This window comes from Equus caballus, chromosome 10, assembly GCF_041296265.1.
Source record: "Equus caballus isolate H_3958 breed thoroughbred chromosome 10, TB-T2T, whole genome shotgun sequence".
NCBI classification, from domain to species: Eukaryota; Metazoa; Chordata; class Mammalia; order Perissodactyla; family Equidae; genus Equus; species Equus caballus.
This window is the reverse complement of record NC_091693.1, coordinates 83,272,169-83,294,729: the sequence shown is the minus strand read 5'-3', so window position 1 is coordinate 83,294,729 and position 22,561 is coordinate 83,272,169. Positions and strand designations below refer to the sequence as shown.

The following is a 22,561-nucleotide window of genomic DNA, read 5'->3' as shown; positions in this document are numbered from 1 at the left end:
GAGCTTGTCTTCACTTATGGCTGTGTTTCCATGGTACCAAGCTCGGACCATTTTAACAGAAAGCGGGCAGTGATTCTTGGAGATATTGACTTATTTTGGAGCATAATAATAAGTCACTCTGCTTTAACTGCCCTATTTTTCTATTATTTTCTTGATGATCATTTACCAATCATGAATTAAACACACAAAATGAGTGGAAACAGCCACAAAAGTGATACAATATGCACCCAAACAATCCTTCATAGATAAATTTATGACAGAATTATAAGCAAACACTAGACTTTTATAAAAGTTTATAAAATTATACACATTTGTTCATATATCATTTATTTCATAAACATACTTATGTTAATATTGGCATTTACACTTTTATTAATAAGTATTATTTACTTGGGACAGGGTTTTAAAGGAGAAATGGACCACAGAGTATTATGTGCTCACTTTTGCCATGTTATTATAGTGTTAAAAAAAAGTCTCTAACTTAAATTGAGATTTTGTCTACGTGGAAAAAATAGCCAAATCATAGAAAGCCCATGTGCTACACAGATGGTGTTACTGATTGGGAAATATGGTACTATTTCTCAATCTTACTTGTTGCTGGAAGAAATCAGAGGGCAAGCACATCGCTGACAGTCACTTGGCAATCCCTTGACAATTCCATAGTATCCGACAGCACACCGTTCACAGAAGTCACCAGCAGTGTGATGTTGACAATTCTGTTAAGGAAAAGGGAGATGTTTGTTTTTAATTTAACGTGAGTTAGAATGTAACTTGTCACATAGCTCCCCACCTATGAGTGTGTGTGCTCCTGTGAACACATACATACACACATCGTCAGAGAACTCAGTTCTTAATTTTTTTGAAGATTTTATTTTTCTTTTTTCTCCCCAAATCTCCCCGGTACATAGTTATATATATATATTTGAATTGTGGGTCCTTCCAGTTGTGGCATGTGGGATGCCACCTCAGCATGGCCTGACAAGTGGTGGCATGTCCACGCTCAAGATCTGAACCGGTGAAACCCTGGGCCCCTGAAGCAGAGCACGCGAACTTAACCACTCAGCCACGGGGCCAGCCCCTAGAAAACTCAGTTCTTGATATACATCTTTTTAAAGATGCTCTTTCATCTGAGAAACTAATACTGAGCTGTCGTAGCTACATTGACAATAAGAGTTTCTGTTCTCTTTTTCCTATGTCAATCTCTGTATAGATTTTTCTCTTACTCTAATCTGGGGAATAGACTTCACACATTTCTAAAGTTTATTATATCATCTGGCCATTTATGCTTCTTCTCTACAAGGTGCTAGAACAGTGCTAAAGATCCTGGGACCTTGGTGCATGCCCAGCAGCGGGCTTTCTGAAACCAAACCAAGATGGAGAGTAAAAATGTTTAAAGGGGCAACAATAGGAAAAAAAGAAGGTCAGCCTAGTTACCACATTAAGAATGTTACTCATCTAATTCTCACCAAATGTTGATGGGTCCTAACGGATAGAGAGGACCCAATCTGAAACCAGGAGCCTCAGGTCCATATGCTGTTTTTCATGCTTGCGTAATAGAGACCCTTGGGCAACATGCTTTAAGACATTTCCACAGGAAAATGAGAATAGTTTCAGAATTGCGGGAAACAGTTTTGAAATTAAAACTCTCATAAAGTAGAGTTATATTTAACACATAGCAATCATTCATGCCATAAGGACTTAGGAAGAGCCACCTGCCAGGCACTGAGACAGGCACTGAGAGGAATCAAGTGAGGGAAAAAGGTAAAATAAGACACTATTTCTACTTTGGGAAAATAAAAAAACCCTGACAAATAAGAAATGTGGCAGCAAGAATGCAGCAGGAACTGTTATGAGTGGAAATGTGACCCTTGACTTTGGGAGTTAAGAAAAAGGAGGAAATAGAAGGAATTTGGAGTTGGATTTTAGCCTGATTTTGTAAAACAGGATTTGGAGTGATCAGAAGGGTGACTTCTAATAAACAATATCCAAAGAAAAGTTGAGAAGCAAAAAACTCAGCAACAAAATAGATGTACCTGTTCGTGAACCCATCTCCTGATCAACTCAGCTGGAGCCACAGACACACCTGCAGGCTCCATACTGACCTTGGACCACATGCCACACGCTGGGCTCTTTGTTTCATTCAATCAAACAAGAAGTGCATACTTACTTTTCATGTGTCTTCTAACGGCCAGACAATGTTTCCTGTGGTATGTGTGGTCACTCACGACGAACAATAACTAAAGTCACTTCCTCTACAGACACTGCCATGGAATTTTAATCTATTTTTTAGAACTTCTATTCACTCTTTTTGAGAATTTGTGCTATTCTCTGGGACAAAACCGTGACATTACCACAAGGAATTTTAGACCATTGGTTTTTTTCACGTTTTTGGTGCTATGTTTAAAAATAAATTGTATCACTTACAGATGATTTTATAACTCAATGTAAAATGGATCCAGTGTTCCAAATGGTAGGATACAAATCTCACATATTCTAATTCTCTACCTCACTCTCAGCAGATGATAGCCTCTATTTTCAGAGAAAAGGAAGCCTTCATTTGGGTGCCCCCTCAGCTTCCTGCCAAACAACTCACCATCTTGCCTGCATGACTTTCCATCCCTTTAATGTTTACTTCTGTCCACAGGAAGTGGCCTTTTTTTTTTTGAGGAAGATTAGCCCTGAGCTAACTGCTGCCAATCCTCCTCTTTTTGCTGAGGAAGACTGGCGCTGAGCTAACATCCATGCCCATCTTCCTCTACTTTCCATGTGGGTCGCCTGTCACAGCATGGCATGCCAAGCAGTGCCATGTCTGCACCTGGGATCCTAACCAACGAACTCCAGGCTGCCGAAGCTGAACATGCGCATTTAACCACTGCACCACCAGCAGGCCCTGGAAGTGGTCTTTTGTCCTTTATGTAAAGCTGCTTTCTTCCTAAACTCTGGTTTAGGAAGGAAGCCCTCTTGCCTCTCATTTTCTCCAGCATTTGCATTTTCTCCCTCTTTGTTGGCTTATTCCCATTAACATTTGAGGTTGGTCAAGACTTTTCTATCTTAAAAATATCTCTGGGGTCCTCAAGTCCCTTGACAACTTCCATCCTATGTTCCATAAGCTTCTTAAAAGGATTATTAACATTCCTGGTCTCTACTTCCTCACCTCCTATCCACCCTTTAAAGAGGCTTCTGATTTTACCATTGAAACCTAATTCCAGGCTCATGTGGAAGACCTTTGTTACTAAATGAAAATTTACTGACAATGATTGTCCTCATGACACAGGAATTTCCCGAAGCAGCTGGTATTTCCGGCCCCCCTTTCTTTGACATTTTCTCTTCCTGTGGTTTCTTTAATTGTACAGGCTGTTGGTTTTTTCCCACCTCTGGCTGCTCTTTCTTAGCCTCCTTCATGGACTCTTCCTTCCTTTTCTGTTTAGTAAGATTGGTGCCCTTGATTCTAACTTTGGTTCTCATCTCCTTTTTTCCCTATACATTCTACCTTGGTGATTTCATCTATTACTATGATTCCAGTTATCGTCTATGTGCCCAAATTCTAATTTTGTATGTTTAGTCTAGATATCGCTAATGAGTCCTGGACTTAAATTTCCACTGGCAAAAACTCCTTGAATTTGAAATGTCAAAAGTTAAGCTCATCTTGCTCTAAACCCGCTAATATTCCTGTATTTCCCATTTCATTTGGGGTCACTGTGATCTGCTCACTTATGCGGGCCGGCAGGCTAGAGGCCTCTCTCATCCCAGATATCTGTTTGATCACCGTGTTTCATGATTCTCTTACTTTCTGTTTCTTTACTTCCTTGTTGCTACTATTTTTATCTGGCCACTGTCATCTTTTATCCAGTTTATTAGAACAGCCCCTTAGCCAAAGATCCTGCTTCCAAATTTTCTCATCCAGTGATTTCCCCTCACAGCAATCAGAGCAATCATCCTACAGAATGTATCAAACCATGCCATTCTCTTGCTTAAACACCTGGACTGGTTCCCGTTGTCCTCAGGATGAATTGCAAACTCTCTAACGTGGCATGGAAGACCTCTATAATCTGGCGCCTGCTTACCCCTCCAGCCTTACCTCTAGCCACTGCAAGCTTTGCACACTACACTGAAGCCATATAGGATCATCTGAAATTCTCAAATTATGCAAGGCTTTTTCTTACCCCAGGGACTTTTCATATGCAAATCCCCTATTCTGGAATGTTTTTTCCTCCTCTTACCTGGCTGTCACCTGTTCATTTCAGCTCTCATTTTAAATGTCACTTTCTCTTATAAACATTCTCTGATGCCCTAAGTCTGGCTAGATGCTCTTCTAGCTCAACACAGTGACTGAAACACGGTAGGCATTCAGTGACTATTTTGAATGACTGTCTGAACGAATGCATCTTCTAGGAAGTATAGATGAAACTGATCAGGCTTCTTACGATGAAAAAGGCCAGGTTTCAAGTCTAATGACTTTACAGAAAGGTGGTTCGCAGAGCAAGATGATTTGTCATATTTTGATATTGATTGAAGTACCATAATCCTCTCTTATTCAGCTATCCCAAGGAACCTCCGTATTTTAGCAATAAAACAGCCATTCCATATTTAACAGAAGCATGGTGAAAGATAATGTCTCCAAGACAAAATAATCTATGAATTCCAGTCTCAAATCATTCAGCAAGGTGTCAAATGATGCATAAGTGTTAACGGAGGAGTGCTTTAACAACAAATTTTATAGTTATAGAAATGAACATGTGCCAAAAAATACACGAGATCTTAAACAATAATTATCAGCATTTTGCTTCTGTAAAAAGAAAAGTCACTGCATAATGAATTATTTTATGTAACCTAATGAACATTAATAACTGAATCAAAACAAAGATAATGTTGATCATTACTAAAAACCTAGAGATTCAAAAATATAGTTTGCTTTTCTTATACCTACAATTCTATATAATTTCTTCACAGAGCAAGCAAATATTTTAACCTCTGGACAATCTTTCACAGCGCTGCGGACATCATAAACTCGGTTACCTGAATCAAATGTTCTGGTTAGGTTCACAAACACAACACATAAATCATGATGCTAGTTTTGAAACTTTTTGACATAGACTTTTGATATGACTTTCCTATCTGCTTTGACATAGTGGACATATTTCTCTTACATAGAAATTAATCTTTAGGAAAAATTTTGTATTTTAGATGTCTAATGAGAAGTTTATATTCTCAAGAGTGATTATATGCTAGCATATTTTCAATAATAGATTAGAATATATGATATTTATAATTTTTTATACATAGGAAGACTGGTGGTATATATTTATTCTACTAAATCCAGTGACTGTAACATTAATGCTATAGTACCCTAGACCCAAAGTGAGAAGCTGCTAAATCTGACCTTCTTTCCTTCGGGGCAGGCCTCCACACTTTACTTGATACATTATTAAATGCATGAAGTCTTATGAGGCAGCCTTTTCATCTCGTCTAACTATAAGCTATGAAGTTTTTCCTTATGCTGAATAAAAATTTGTTTCCCTCTAATTTTCAGTCAGTGGTCCAAGTTCTGCCTTCTGGAGCTATGTGGATTAAGTCTAATTCCTGTTTCCTGGGGAAAGTCCACAAATATCTAAGGAATAGTATTACTTCATTCAGTTTTTTTTCAAGCTAAATATATTTTTTCCAAGCTAAACATTTAAAAATCCTGGTTACTCAGAATTTCTCTTAAAATAAAGATTCTAAGTCTCTACCTGTGATTTTGCAAATATATTGAATGTACTTCCTTGATCTGGATCTTGTACAAATGAATCTGCAGTCGAGTAAGAAGAATTTCACAGAAATTGCTAGTATATGTCATTTCCTCTGTTCTTTCACTTAAACACTAGAATGTAAGCTCCTAGAGGACAAGGCCCGTGCATTCTTCATCTTTATAATCCCAGCACCTACTACAATTCCTAAACGTTGGAAATATTTATTAACAAATGCCACAAGAATGAATAAACAAGTGAGCCTACCTGAGGTCAGAACTTTTTTCTATCAATTTCATCTTGTTAATTGTGGCTCACAATTCCACCTGTCAGGCTCTTTTGGCTTCTTGACCACCATCCCTCACATTAGGTAACCCTTCCAGCTGTATGTCATCTGAACATTTGACGGATCTCATCCAAATCACTGATACAGACGTTGAACATGACGGGGTCAGACACGAAGCCTGTGCCACATCACTGGGGACATCTCTAGAGATTATTGCAGGTCACAATGTTCAGCAACTTCTACACCCATCAAACTTGTTAACTGATTACCATCTGGCTCATATTTTCAACCTTGTTTCCGAGGATATCATGAAACATTCTGTCAAATACCTATTTAAACAAACTAGAGTTTGAATCACAGATCTGCCCCTTACTGGCTTTTGACTTAAACAAATTGTTTCATTTCTCTCAGGATCAGTTTTTCAACTGTAAAAGAAGAAATAATCTTGTCTACCTCATAAACCTATTGTAAGAATAAATGAGAAAAGTCTATCTCCAGTGGCCAGCCCTGGTCTGGGTACATATATAGAGTTGGTCACATGGTAGCTGTTATTATTTTTGCTGAATTTGAGATATGATGTATCACACTGTCTGATGAATTTGAAATTGTACTGGAATTTGGGAAACAAGTGTCTCAGATATTATATACACAGTAACCCTAGCAATTAGTTTGGTATGTTTTATTTTGAGGGAACCTATTCTGATTCTTAATGAGCACTATTTATTAACAAGCAACTGTAGAGTTGACAGATATTGGCTAAGTAAACAATCCTTAAGTTCCACTAGATATCGGAATCAATCTGTTTTTTACATTTTAGTTACCTTCATAAAACCTGGAATGACATTTCACTGCTTTCCTATCCTGTGACAAATTTCATGTTTTCATGATTTTCCAAATATTTTCGTATGCAACTCTTAATCACACTGCAGTTTCTATCAGTACTGTAGAATTTAATTAACCTAGGCCTTCAAAATTAAACTTATTGACTCAGCTTAGAGTGTGTTTACTCTCTCTCAGTCTGTGAGCAGAATTTTGTTATGGATTTGAAACCTGATTCTAATACTTTTTAGCCATGGCTCTGTAGATTACTTAAGTTTTCTTAGCATTAATTTTTAGAGTTGTAATAAAATGTTAATAAATCCTTATTTTGGTAAGGTTGTTAGGCAGATTAAATAAGATAAAGTTTCTAGAACACTGAAACACAGTAGATTCTAGTTCTGAGTCCACTCACTGAAGACAGGGCTAAGTGCTCCACCACAGACACTGACCGTGTTTCAGACAACAGAGTGGATCTGGGATGGAGATTTACTTTTTCTTTTTTTCCCCTTTATTTTAAAATAATAACTGTGATAGAGTGAAAATAATATTTTCACAAACTATTTTGTCTTGAGAAAGTTATCTGAGCTAGCTGAGACTTCAATATTCCCATGTGAAATATAGGAAAAATAATACTGACTATAGGGGTGTAGTGACAATTAAATGAGAATATATATGCATATAGACAGATAGAAATAGATATAGATATATAATAGATATAGATATAAGTGTGTATGTTATAGATAAACTCTGAAAATGTTTATATATAACAGTGTCTGTGTGTGTATCTCATTGTGTGTTTTTTTTTGTGCATGTGTGTATGTACTAATTGCTGTTACTTCATTTCCCTCCTCTCCCCCTCCTGGCTTGGGGTTCAATATTATGTATGTTTTATTTTCTATTTTGAAGAAAATTTTCCTTAATGGGAAACTATTAATGGTTTAGGGAAAAAATAGTCACTGAGCTATTGGTCATAACATGCCTATGTGTAGGAGTCATTAACGCCTAGAATGAAGCAACAGCTCTCTGGTAAGTGTCATTAGAAATTATGAAGAGAATAGTTACAAAGTGATGTGGGTTTTATGCAACATTTGAAATGCTTAGACTTCAAGTTTTTTATGGTTTTGTTTCTTCTCTACCCCTTATTTTTGAAGAAAAGTGTAAAGAAAAAGGAAAAATGATATGAGAAAATCTAACATAATGATAGAGATAACAATGGTTTTAACATTCATTTTTGATTAATTATCACCCAATTGGTTCTAAGACTATAAATGATGATAACATGTATGGTAATTATCATCTTAATCATCATCAATCATCATTGCTATCATTTCTATGGAGCTTACCATGTGCTAAGAAGTGTTCTAAGTCTTTTATCCAGTATTTCATTGACTCTTTACAAAAACTCTATGAGTATGTATTATTATTATCTTCATTTTATAATTGAGAAAACTAAGACCACATTGAGCTTTGATAAATTGACTAGGCTCATATAAGGGATGAAGCCAGGATTTGAATCAAGGCAGTCTGACCACAGAGTCATGCTTATGACCACCATACCAAAGTAGAGGGTGAGCACTGTGTAATGGATATGAAATTAAACTGAGATCCACACTACACATACAAAAGAAATCAGTGTGCTTCAGTTTCCTCAGTTACAGCATCAGACTAATGATAGCTATTTCCTATTTGCCTCATGGGACTGTTTCAAAGATGAAGAAAGTTGCCTAAATTCAAAAGTTGTAAGTTCCCTTAAGGAAAATATAAAAATTCAGAGCACAATAATTTATACTAGCTGTGCATGTTTGATGCATATATATATTTACTTTTTACTTCATCTAGGGATATGTGAGAAAATAGACCTGTATTTAGGATTTGTTTTTTTTCTTTTGGTGAGGAAGATTGTCCCTGAGCTAACATCTGTGCCAATCTTCCTCTATTTTGTATGTGGAATACCACCGCAGCCTAGCTTGATGAGTGGCATGTAGATCTGCAGCCAGGATCCTAACTCACAAACTCCAGACCACCAAAGTGGAGTACACAAACCCAAACACTACAACACCATGCCAGCCCCAGTATTTAGGATTCTTAAGGCGCAAAAATAGCTATAATAGCCATTGGTCAAAAAAGGATGGTGTAAAGACAACTTTTATGCTAAATAAAACTGAAATTAAATGGTATCCTTTATGAATACTTCTAAATTAATCATATGAAGTGAACATAACCCTGTTAAAAGATTTCAATGAAGATCGCATTAGAAAGAAAACTGCATTTAATTCTCACTTAAGAATGTGTAAATTAACTCCCTCTCCTGAAATTATTGAATTTTGTAAGCCAGCAGATTGGTGAAAGAATACTGCACTGAAACCAAATAGTGATTAGTTCAGGAATTCAAGGATGGTTAATAATAGTCTGTTATTCATCTACTCAATATCATTCATCATTCTGTTTAAGGTAATAAAGTATATCCAATCATATCTTAAATGTATCTTCCCCTCCACTCCATTCCTCACAAATAAGCATATGATAATTTCAATATCCTATCTTGAGTGAAAGAAGATATCATTAGGAAGCCAGGAAGAAAAAGAAGTAAACTAACCACCAGCATAATACTTTGTGGTGAAAGACTTGAGGCATTCATATTAAAATCAGGGATAAGATAGGAAGCTGACTACCTTTGTATTTAACATCTTCTGGAAGACTTAATCAACGCAAAAATATGAAATTATTATACTAGATATTGTTTCTGGTAAGGAAAAGCACAATTATAATTATTTGCAAATAATATTATTGTAAATGTAAAAATAACTGAAACAATCAACTGAGAAACTTCTAGAACTGAAAAAAAGTAGTTGGACATCAAATACATGTAAAAAATCTGTTCTGTTAATGTTTACCAGTAATGACCAGTTAGTAAACATATTGAACAAAAAAAGTAACGTTTACCATTGAATTAAAAATGTAAAATACATGGAAATAATTTTAATATAAAAATGCATAACCTATATAGATGATACTAGAATAGTTTACTATGAGACACAAAATGTTTACATACAGAAGAGGATCATATTCCTGGGTTGCGGGATGATAACTGAATAGTGTAAAGATAGCTATTCTGTACAAATAGTTATTCCAGTAAAAATTCTAGTAAGATCTTTTGGTGAAGAGATTGAAATAGTGAATCAAAATGTCATCTGGAAGAATAAGTAAGTACAACCAGTTAAGAAAATTAGAAAAAGAAGAGTAACAAAGGCCCCTGCTTTACCAGATGTTATAATTTAGTTATGAAATGAAAGTAACCAGAACATTGCAAAAATAAATAAAAAGTAAGACAGAATAGACGATCCTTTAAACATATCTTGATACAGAGGAAACAAATTTGTATATATTCAGATACCATGGTGTATCAAGGAGAAAAGGAAATATTAATGTGGTTCTTTAAAGGGATACATATTTGAAGAAAGATTACCTCTCCATACCACAATAAATTTTAGAAAGATTAGAGTTGGATCTCAAATGTAATCGTAGAAAAATGGTAAATGCAATGAGATCTCAGTATAGATATTGAAAGTCATGTGCCTGGGTGGCATCACCATGAGAATGAGTGTAGTTAGAGAAGCAAATTGCTCCAAGAATTGAATCCTAGGATATCAGCATGCAGACTTCAGGTAAAGAGGAGGAAAGGGAGAAGCAACTGAGAAGGAGCAGCCACGTAGTTAAAAAGTCTCTAGCATATTGAGTCCAGGGAAGCAAACCGAACATGAAAAGTTTCAGGAAGAACGGGTGACTGAGAGTAGCAAATGCTGCTGATGGATCAAGTGAGATGAAGACTGACAGCTGAACACCAGTCATTGGCTTCAGCAGAGTGGCGACGTAAAAGCCTGATTTTCAAGAGAGAATGGTAGGAGAGAAATTGTAAACAGAGTATCAACAAGTCTTCATTGTATGAAAGGAGGAATGAAGTGGTAGAAGTCAAGACAGGAACTGGAGTCAAGAGTTTGTGTGTGTGTGTTTACTTTTCAAGACAGAAGAAGAACCAAAAAGTGATGATGCAGGAGGGAGAGAACAGGACTAGGTGGAGTGATATCCTTGAGTGGGGGAGAGGACGAGGATCTATGCCATATGTGGCAGACTCGGTCTTTTCTAGAAACAAGAATAGTTCATCCAAAGTATGGAAGAGTTAATTTTATGGACATTATGATCACCAAGAATTATGATAGGAGTAGTGCTAGAGAGAATGGCAATGAAACAGAGGGAAATTCTTCAAGCAATGAGGTGGCTGACCTGAGGATTATAGATGAATTTAACATGCAGGAGTAGTGGGCACATAGATGGGGCAGCTCATGGACACAGAGGTGGGGGCATGAGGCTCAAAGCTGGGTGTTGTTATGGAGGAGAAGAGGAGAATGATATGAAAGTGGCAGTGAGGAGCAAGGACACCTGCCTCCTCCAGGCTCAGGGGAATGAAGAGCGTGAGAGAAACAGTGGCGGCGACTTGAGAGGATGGGGAGCAGTGTTAGCAGGAGGGCAAGATGAAGTGGACAGGAAAGGAAGAGGGAGATTAGGTGGGGGGTTTTGCTGATGTCAGAGTGTGGTTCCACAAGGCTTGAGGGAGGGGCTTCGGAAGATGAGGAGACGTGGGAAATGGGTTCAGCCAAGGAGCTGTCCAGAGCTGGCTGGGATTAGAGTCTGGGAGATCTCAGTCATGACACAGGAAACCTGAATTTCTTGATAGCCCTGATTGTTCCAAGGATATCAGTGGTAGAGTAGGGTGTTAGCAGGAACATAACACAAAATAAGCACAGCCTAAATTCTGCGGAAAATGGTTAAATTATGGGATATCCAATCAAAGATTGTAAAGATTTTAAAGAATATCTAGCGACATAATATGTTCATCATATGTACTTTTTTTTTTTTTTAAGATTTTATTTTTTCCTTTTTCTCCCCAAAGCCCCCCGGTACATAGTTGTGTATTCTTCGTTGTGGGTTCTTCTAGTTGTGGCATGTGGGACGCTGCCTCAGCGTGGTCTGATGAGCAGTGCCATGTCCGCGCCCAGGATTCGAACTAACGAAACACTGGGCCGCCTGCAGCGGAGAGCGCGAACTTAACCACTCGGCCACGGGGCCAGCCCCCATCATATGTACTTTTAAAGAGCAGAACATAAAACTGCACTCATGGTATTTTATAAATATTATTTATAAACACATGCATAAAATTGGTAGGAAATTCCTAAAATATTAAATGTTTATCTTATATAAATAAATAATATGAATAAATAAAAATGAATTTTGGATGACTTTTATTTTTTTCTTAGCACTTTTCTAAAATTTTCAAATTTCTTATAAAAAGCTTATTTTTTATAATCGGAAAAAAACATCATGTGATTTTTAAGTAAATAGCTGTTCTTCTATGATGCTAATATTCTATTTCTTGACATGAGTAGTAGCTTTTCCAATTATCATTTTTTAATTACTTTAAAACGTGTATAACATGTAGATGTCTTTTTTTCTGCATGTTTTGTTTCACACACGCACACTCTCACACATGCACACTTCAGTCTTCTGCAGTTTAGCTGACCTCTGCACATGGTATCTGAGCATGCGTAAAGAGAAAAGGGCACATTGACCTCGTTCCCGAAAGGCTCCAATGAATACCTGGCATATGGAGGTTTCAGGGTCACAGAGACTGCTGTGTCCATTACACTGACATGGAACACAGGTGCCCAGGGTTGGTGCAGGAGTGCGGCCGCCCGGCTCAGAACGTAGCCGATAAAATCCTGGCGTGCATGTCTGAAAGAAATGGAAGCCAGTTAGAACAGCCAAATTAGAAATCTTGCTTTAGCAACACTTGTGTTGTTCAGTGGTTAAAAAGTAGGACTTCTTTTCCCTCACTTACGTTAAAGGCAACATCATTTACAAACATAAGTGCCAATTTGATTATGAATGTGTATTTCTGCCTGGTCCCTAGAGTGTACGGGCAGCATCCGTGTTATCAGACTTTAGCAAAGGAAAGCTGTTATTTGCATATACACCTCAGCCTGAGAAAGGTTCAAACAGTCTTCTTTTTCTTGAGAAAGAGGTTTGTTTTTAAATAAAATTGTCATATGGACTAAATAGAGAATTCCAATGTCCTTGACAACCTAAAATCTGCTTCTACTGTGTTTGATGGATAACTAGCAAACGTCCAATGAGACTCAGCAAAAAATTAAATAAGTAAAAAAGTGTCACAGTTGCAATATTTATATCAGTATAATTTACAGACCATAAATGTAAGAAATTCAAAATAATGAAAGCTCTACATGTCTTGGGAATATCAGGCCACCAATAAAGTTTATCTTTCCCTGATCTGTTTTTTTCATTTTGCAATAAAAATCTGAGAGCAAACAGAACACTGCTAGCAAAGCTGACATATGCAGAATCAAGACTTCCATCTTCATTCGGGTTTATTATGTAAATGTCTCAAAAAACATCTCTGGCTTTCTGGAAGGAAGCCCACAGCTCTGGAGAGGGAATGAGAACAGTCCTGTGTTCTGGGCTCAGACCCCGGGGTAGACAAAGCTGCTGTGTTTAGCAGACATTGTTTGATTCAGGGGTGAGAGGTAGGAGTTATTTTTCAGATCCCACTGAAGACTGTAAAGGGACAGTTTGATCCTGTTGGCCATGTAGGATTTTTTTCACAGGCTATCTTGCTCCCACTGATGAAAAAAAAGTGATAGCTGAATAAACAGGAAAAAATATATTGGATTAAGAACTTGTTAATGCCTCCGTATTCCTTTGGTTCTGGACTGGGTCACCCAGAGTAGAATATGCAAAGAGGTTCCTAAGAAAGAGAAAAAACCAACAGTCACCACTCTCCCTGTTTGCTCTGATTTGGATAATGTGAAAGTACCTCAGTTAAGCACTTAAGTCTCTCTGATTTTATCACAGCCTGCAGGAAATTCTAGTGAGAGTTATTAATGTCCCAGCTTTGAGCCAGCTGATAAAACCAGGAATGGTATTCAAAATATTTTGAGTCTCCTTTGTCTTATGGTGGATCTAATCATATATCTTAGTAAGTTTACTCATGTTATTTAAAATCAAGGCTCATTTTGCCATTGTATCCAAATAAGGTCTGGAAATTATGGCTGAGGAATTCCTTTAAGCATAACTGAAGAAACAATCCAAGGTGTATTTAAAAATGTGCCACAGCAGGGGTTGTTCCAACTCTTGTACAAGGTGATTGTAGAATAAAGTTGGATTTCTTTCCATGGATTTCATCCTTGGATACCTATATAATTGTTGTTATTTTACTGCTATATTTGCTTTGGGGGTGGGTGTGTGTGCATGTGTGTGTATGTAAAACTCAGACAAATTGAGAGGTTCTAACTCTATTTTGTTTCTTACATAAAAGTTTAAAACAAGTCTTAGAAGAAGAAGAAAGTGAAGAAAGAGTACTTTTCATTGAAGAATCATAAGAAGCCCAACACTACAAAGTCAAAATTCACGGTGAGTGCCATAGGTGACATTTACTGTACCAAACACCCAATTTCTCCTATTACTATGGCTTTTCCCTGGAAGGACAGAGGACGAGGTAGAAAACCGTCCTTAGTGGACTCCAAGCCTGAGCTCCAAGATGAGCTCTGTGTAGAACCCTCTAGACCTATCTCCATGGTTCTTAATCCTGGCTGTACGTAGAATCATCTGAGGAGCTTTACATACTCATGCCTGGCTCCACCCCAAGAGATTCTAATTGAATTGGTGGAGAGTGGGGCCAGGGAACTCCTAGGAGCGTCTAATAAGCAGCCAAGATTGTGAATCCCTTGCATGCTTCTCATTCTCTGCTGAGAAATGTGTGTCTTTAAAAGGCACACAGGGGCCGGCCGGGTGGCTCAGCGGTTAAGTTCCCGCGTGTTCCGCTTCGGCAGCCCGGGTTCGTCGGTTCAGATCCCCGGTGCGGACATGGCACCGCTTGTCAAGCCATGCTGTGGCAGGCGTCCCACATATAAAGTAGAGGAAGATGGGCACGGATGTTAGCTCAGGGCCAGTCTCCCTCAGCAAAGAGAGGAGATTGGCAGCAGATGTTAGCTCAGGGCTAATCTGCCTTAAAAGAATAAATAAAGATAAAAAAATAAAATAAAATAAACGGCACACAGATTCTGGTACCATGACACAAATTAAGATGGAAGCCTTGATGTCACAAGTTAGCATGGCTTGAGGGATACAGGCAAATCACTTGGTGTCATTGAAACATGATTTCCTCATCCCCAAAATGAGCAGGTGTACTAACTCAGATGATTTCTGAAGATTCTTTCAGTTCTAACACTCCAGATTAATTTTGTGTCTTTACAGATTAAATTTCTAAGACTTAGCAAAGAAAAAGAGACTCTTCCACAACGCAAGAGTTAGAAACTTAAAACATTTTTTTAAAGGAATGGGACATATTTATTCCTCTTGAATCTCCTCCTTTCCTGGATCCTTTTTGTATTTATTCTTTCTATGTGTTTTTGCGGGTGCTTTTCAATATCAGATGTTTTTCTTCTCAGTGGATTAGGGCAAAATTCAAAAGAATGGCTACATTTGAGTTGGGAACAAAAGAGGAAAGGAAACAGCTATTTTTTAAAGTCTGGAACAAAATAGAGAATGAAAGAAAAGCGAATAAGTAAACACTATCCTAATCTTATCCCCTTATTTTCTAACTCCATCTTTCCCAACGTGCTCCTTCCTTGTGTTGAAATTATTCATAACTCAATTTTCTTCTGTTTTCCTTCCATCTTTAATTTATTTTCATAATATGATATCTCACCAAAATTTTAGAAGCAAATTTGCACAGAAATGTGGAGGGTGGCAAGAAGGAAATGAGACAAGAGAGTAAAAAGCGAGCACGCACCAGGTGCAGAGTTACACAACATCCCCTCCTCTCTCCTCGGAGTTCAACAACAACAGATACTTGTGCTGTTGCCACTAAGAACACTCTATCTTGTATGTTTACACGGATTTTTGCAATCAGGCAATCCTGGCTTTAACTCCCATTCCACCACTTGCTACATCTGATTGGGCAGGTTTTAAATGCTGTGGGCTGTGGTTTCCTCACCTGGAACATAAGGATGTTGTATAACATAATAGTTGAATGTAAGTGTCTTTAGGTTTTTTGAAACAGGCTGATCTAGGTTCAGATGTCAGTTTTGCTGTTTTCTGGCTGTGTGATCACAGGCAGGTTTTTTAACCTGCCGTGGCTTCCATTTCCTCATCCACAAAATGGGGGTCATAATACATACTTAATGATGTTGGTGTAAGAGTAATAGGAAATGCACTTGGTGTCGTGCAGGATACAGTAAGCACCCAATAAATGGGAAGTACTTTTTTAATAGGGTTGTTGTGAATATTAAATGAGATGTTGTATGTTTAGTGCTTGACTAAATCAACATGAGTACCTCTATTCCAGATATTTTTAAAATCCAGTCAGTGAGCATAGACTGAAAACAAAGGCAACAGTGATTGTTCTATGCTGCATGGGGAAACGAAGTTACAAGGGGGGCCCCTTGCTCCAAATGTTCTTTAATATTTCTATATACGTGGAAACAGAGTCTTTGGGTCATCCATGTGCAACCAGAAGTGGTAAATGATATTCTGAGGGAGAGGTGTGCATGTGTAAGAATAAAAGTCAATTCTCACTCTTTTGTCTTTTGAGTTTTATGAGTTCATAATAGGTATAAATTGTTTGAGGATTTAAAAAAATTCTTTTTACTAGCCAAAAGTGATAGCTCCTGAGTGGTGACCCAGAAGACAACAGCCATTCAACTATGAGCCAGAAGCTCTATTAAAACATGGGGCGGAGAAAGAGGCTGAAATGATCAAAATAGGACGTGAGACCATCTGCAGATTTCTGATTTCCATGATCTTGTTGCAGAGAACCCCACATTCAAGGCTGAATAGTTTCCCCTGAGTGAGGTCAGTTGAGGCAACAAGGTTCACTGAGACAATGGTGAGGAGCAGCTTAGGCGAAGTATGGTAAACTCAATGGCTCCCGCACCAACAAACGTGGTGAGGAAAGTGCCTCCTTTTCTTGACCTCTAAAGGTAATCTGGTCTCTCCTTTAAATCATAAATTATAAAAAGTAGGCATTTCCAGAACTAACATTTTCAGTGAACAGGGCTGCACTGTCATAACAAGCAAAGGCTTCAGAACTGTCTATATTTTCGCTGGTAACTGACACAATTTTGTTTATTTGCAACCACAAAAACATGCAATGAATAGCCTGTAAATGCAGATGTCCCTAGAATACGATACATTTGGTGAAAATATTGTAAAGGAATTGTTTTGTGTATTCATGACCCAGAGCATATGTTACTGGAATGGAATGTATTACTTCAAAACTGTCCTTAGCTCTTGCTTTGATGATTAGATTTTATGCCTGGGTAATTACACTCTAGAATCAAAATGAATTATAAATAAAACGTATAATGGATTAGAGGCAATGGGTTGTGGAGAACACCTCAGTTACCTTATTATGAGAGATAGGCCTTTATCTGCATAATCTCTCCACCAAGATATTTCTGTTATTATTGTCTGTAAATAGGAGATTAAGTAAAATCCACAGGACAACGTGAAGCCACCAATGCAGAGGATGTTGTGTGTGTATTCCTAGCTTCTCTTTATTTTCTTCATTTATCATTTGCTCTATTTGTGCTAATTTATATTTTCATATGATGATGGAAAATTACTAAGATTAACGGGAAAGAATATTTTAGCATTTACTATTTAAAAACCATACCAATCACAATACAAAGAGTTTTTCACATTTAATATCTAGAATGGAAGGTGGCCTGCATTAAAATAGTTTGCTGCTCTGCTAACATTTTTGTTCATACGTGAACAGTATTATTTTAAATAAATGCAGAAAAAATATCGTTGTAGTAACTTTCTCTTCAAGATATCTAAAGGTCAATCCTGACTACTTACCCAATAACTTCTATAGCAAAATAATATTGCAGAATCAAGAGAATTTTAGATCTTCAAAACCCAGGCTGTAATTTTATAGATTGGATAACTACGTCACAACTAAGGCCTGTAGAAATTAAGGGATTGACCAAGGTCGCTCAGTCAGCAGCACAGCCAAATATTCCCTGAGACAAATAAAATTTCACTATCATTATACCATGCCAAGTCTCAAGAGATTTAAGCTCATTGTCTTTAAGTTGCACTTCATCTGCCTCATGAGCCATACATAATAAAACTTCTCCTCTATACAAAAGGAAATGTATAACATTATTTATAAACAAACCAATGCCATGGACATGTAACTACTTATTCTGTTAAGTAATCAAATCGATTAACGTTGACTACTACTACGCACTGTGACAGGTGCTGCACGTTGACGGCTCATTCAGTCTTCACCCCATTCTTAGGCAGTAGGTCGGGGAGATATTAAAACTATCTAAGCCACACGCTGTGGGCACCAACCAATCTGACTAAAGAGAAAATCTGTGCCATAGGGCTGGAGCAGGTCCTGGAGGCCCCTCCCATACCAGCCTTTAGTGTCGCACTGTGGGGAGGACTGTGGGGTCTCCAGGGGAGGGGCAAGTGTGGTGGCAGTAACTTACAGGTTCAGGGATTTACCAGCTGAAGCTTAAAGAGGTATAGTAACCTGTGCAAGGTCTCAGCCCTAGGATGTGCTGAAGCTAAGATTCAAAACCAGTTCGGTTTGTAACCCATTCCTCCTTTCCTTATATCATACTCTTCCTATGAGTATTTAATATTTGTAAAAATTAAATTAACTTCCAGAAGATGAAGATCTGGAAAATTTTCAATTCTCAGGACAGCCAAAGAAATACCCTAGAAAGTAAAAAAAGAAATTTTAAAAATATAGTGACTGAATGATAGTGGCCCTGTCGGAACAATACACGTCCTTCTGAGAAGCCTATGTTGAAGGGACTAGTCTGCTTATTTAGCGCCTAAGTTTTGTCGTGTTCTACATAAAAACAGTCTTTCAAAACTCATTATAACCCCATCTCATAATGACTGCAGTTTAAGTGTCTCTAACTGATCCGAGGTGGTGCCGAGAGAATAGACCAGTTATAATAAACGGGCCTTATAAAACGTTCTTATTTCCTCACTCTTCCATATTTTCACAAATCTTGTACTTTTTATCAAATATATCCCTTCAGTTGTGATTCCTACTTCTAGGGAGCAATAGCATCCTTCTTACTGTGTCTCACACTGTGAGTGGAAGAGCAAAGAAAAGAGGTTAATGGTATGCATGAAAGTAAAACTGATGGCAGCAAAGGTGGTTCTGGAAGTATTTCCATTGGGCTGGTTCAGTGAGTTGAGCTTAAAAAGGCTGGGAGGAGCCAGCTTACCTCGCAGGACAAGCCAGAATAGCCCGGGGGACAATCACATCTTTCTATCAAGCGAGCAGGAGGAGTCTCTGGTGTTATGCGTCCTTGTTCAGCTACCTCCATTGAGATTTCAGAAATCCTGAAAACAGTGAGTGTGCACTTAGATGATCACGTCAGAAAATGAAGCACACCTAGCAAGCACTCAATCCTGCAAGAAGAGTCTCCTCAGGTTTTTGCCAATACTCTCAAGCTTGGTCTCATGTTTTGAAGCTGCCTGAAATCCTGGGGCTCACGGGCCACATCTTATTACTGCAACGTTGCTTCCTCAAAAGTTGAGATTACATATTAGAAAATACTCACATAAATTGTAAGGAGCTTAGTAAATTAGATGCCTGATGTCCTGTTGAGAAGTTATTACAAAGATTTTTTCCCCCACTTTTTAAAATGTGAGTGGCTTCAGGTAGACATGGTCAGTTAATTAGACATTTATATTCTTTCAAACAGACAATCCAAGGTCATTCCCCCTTAGCATATCGCTGGTAGTCATTGGTGAAATTGCTTTTAATTTACAATTGTCCCTGATTTCTTCCTCTTGAGTCTCCAAACGTCCTTTCAAGAACTTTAGGAAACAACAATCAGGCATAATCTAACAATATTGATTTCTTTCCGAGGATAGGGAACCTTTCAAATTTAGTATTTTGCTAATTTTATTTAAAAGATCCTTCAAGTAACTTAACTCCCCCTTCCTATAGGTGGAAAGGTCCTTATAATTGAAAAAAAAAATTATTCCCAGTGAAAATATTGATACCCTTTCCATTAATTTGAAATTATACATTAAAAAATATATGCAGTCCATAAACTCAGACTATTTCATGACTGACTAACTGGTAACATGAAATGTTCTGCAAATAAACTTTTAAATGAGACAATGAATAGTTTTGCTTCAATAAAAGTCACCTCCAATAGCTTAAGGAGCTTGAATCATAAACTTTATAACAAGCATAGGTAGGTTTTATTGACACTGAATTATGGATGCCCATTGTAGCTTCGCTGGCATACTAATCTGCACTCAGATCAACCACCCTTTATGGAACACACGGTCAGTTCAAATTCAGTTGTACTCTCCCCTCCTTATAGGACACTTAGTGGCCGTGAGCTGTAAACAAACAGCTCCCCTCCTGTAAGAAGAGGAGCTTATGTTCCCCTGATTCTCTGTGGGAGTAAGAAGGTAATTTGGTGTTTGTTGACAACGCATCTCTGCTGGCATCTCATGGTATTTTATAACTTGAAGAGTCACCTTCCTTTCTCCTGTGCATGCATGTCCCACACGTGCATGCACACAAAAGACTAGCTAGTATTTAAAAACCAAGTGATACTTGAACAGTACCAAGGACAGATATTTCCGCAATATCTCTCTATCAATGGTTCTGCAAAAACCACCATTTTTTCTCAGGGGATTGGAGAGCAACTGCTTTGCCTGAATCAGGGACTTGGCCAAATTCAGGCTTCTCTTCAAATGAATACTGAAACAGGAAGTTATGATGTCCTTCAAATAAATGTAAGAGAAGACAGGCAAGGAAAAAGAAAATGTCAGCATTGACGAAATGTACAAAGTCTGAATCTCAAACCACATGTAGAACTCTTACACTCACTATTTGTGAGACTATTTAAACTTGTAACAATAAAATTGCAAGGTTATGTCGTAATTACTTTGGGGAGAAGATTCAAAGGTATTTTTGACCTTTGTCACAATTCCACTGTCCCAAGTGTTTATCCACTGTTCTATTTGTTCTTATTCTTTCTAGAGGATGACTCTAGTTTTTACTGAGCCTAGAAAAAGTGAAGTATGTATTTATTCCAATTTCAAAACATGATCTGGTAGGCCACAGGATATTATTTCGTGAGGTATTGAAGTAAGGTGAGAAAAGAAAGAGACTTCTGGGGAAAAAAAGAAAACCTCACAGTGTAGGAAGATGGAATTGGTGTGAAAGCAGCAAAGAAAGTACAAGGAGAAATGGATGACACCATTGCTTCTATCAGTTCCATGAACCAAATGTTCTTGTACTACCAAATTTTTTACTGTAGCATGGAACAACTTGCAAAATGACATATTTGCACTCTCACAAAGTTACCTGCTGTCTTCTATGACATGCACACCTGCTTTGGCTCTCCCACCTGATTTTTATTTCATATTCGAAAATTAATTAAGATAGCTGACAGTATATTTTTGGTACATGCTATTTCATTATTTCACATAAAAATAATCTTCTGTGAGAAGTTAGAAATATGAAAAGGAAACCAAAGGAATACAGATTTGAAAGCGAATTTTGGTCCTTGATTTATTCTTTTACCAAAAGTCCTTACTTTTGACACAATCAACAATATGGATCTTCTGCAGTAAAGAAAAGGATTTTCTGCTATATGTTTAGTACAGCATAAACATTGGAAATATGGTATTTTTATATTCATTGCTTGGCCAATGAGAGGCTTCGTCATTTTGTTTTGTTTTGTTTTGTTTTCCTGCACTGGTTAACTAACTTATTATATAGGATTCTTTCCAAACATCTATTGATTCCGTATTCTTACAGGATGTAAGAGGGAAATTAACAGGCCAGAGAAATTGAGACTATGTGTATGAACTCCACCCAACTTGCTGCCTCCAGGGTATAAAACTTACCTACCTCCTTGTGATTCCTCATTTGATCTCATTGGATACCTTGTCCCTTCCGCTCAGGGAACATGACCATGCGTGCTCAGGATTTTGAATTCGCTTGACTTCTCCATTGTTTATTTTCTGTTTATTCTGTCATTTTTGATGTATATCTTCCTACTAATTTCTTTCCCCCATGCTCTGTAAAAATGCTTGCTTCTCTCTCAAATTAAACATCCTTTGAACTTTAACACTATCTCATTCCTCCCTTTTAGAGTTATGTTCACGGAAAACAACAGTTTATACTCATAATATTAGGTTCATTGTGTCTCATTCATTCCTCAAAACTTTGAGACCCTTTCTGCCCAGGACTCCACTGAAATTGGTATTGTGAATGTCACCAGAGTGGTCTTAAGTGTCAGTCTCAGAAAACTTTCCTTTAATTGTCCTTTTTGGGTCATATGAAAACACTGAATACTCCCTTGAAGTATTCACATCCTTTGGCTTCCATGATGCCACATTCAATCTTGCTGTTATTCTGTGTCCTTTTCTTTTCAACATGAATCCCAATCCTTTCACATCATAATGCATTGGAAAAATGACAATACAGTATGGCACACAGGGGTGAACAGATAGGAATGCTCATGGTTGGAAGAAACCTGACCCTGCCTAATTCCCCCGAGGGTTGAGGGACGTCACTTTTTCAGCAATCCTGCAACCTATTTATAACACACCAGTTAATCATCTCCGACCTACAGGACATCTTCTC

The 22,561-nt window shown here is 37.7% G+C and overlaps 1 protein-coding gene across 3 annotated transcripts in view; it reads right to left on the bottom strand.

Annotated features, from left to right (window-relative positions):
• Positions 1-22,561, bottom strand: part of LAMA2 (laminin subunit alpha 2) — a 541,014-nt gene that overhangs the window by 152,377 nt on the left and 366,076 nt on the right. For all 3 annotated transcript variants that reach the window (XM_014734836.3, XM_070223794.1, XM_070223795.1), the window contains exons 28-30: positions 19,164-19,281; positions 12,484-12,618; positions 592-716 (exon numbers count right to left, since the gene is read on the bottom strand). In XM_014734836.3, coding sequence (XP_014590322.1) covers positions 592-716; positions 12,484-12,618; positions 19,164-19,281 — 378 coding nt within the window. The remainder of the gene's footprint in view (positions 1-591; positions 717-12,483; positions 12,619-19,163; positions 19,282-22,561) is intronic.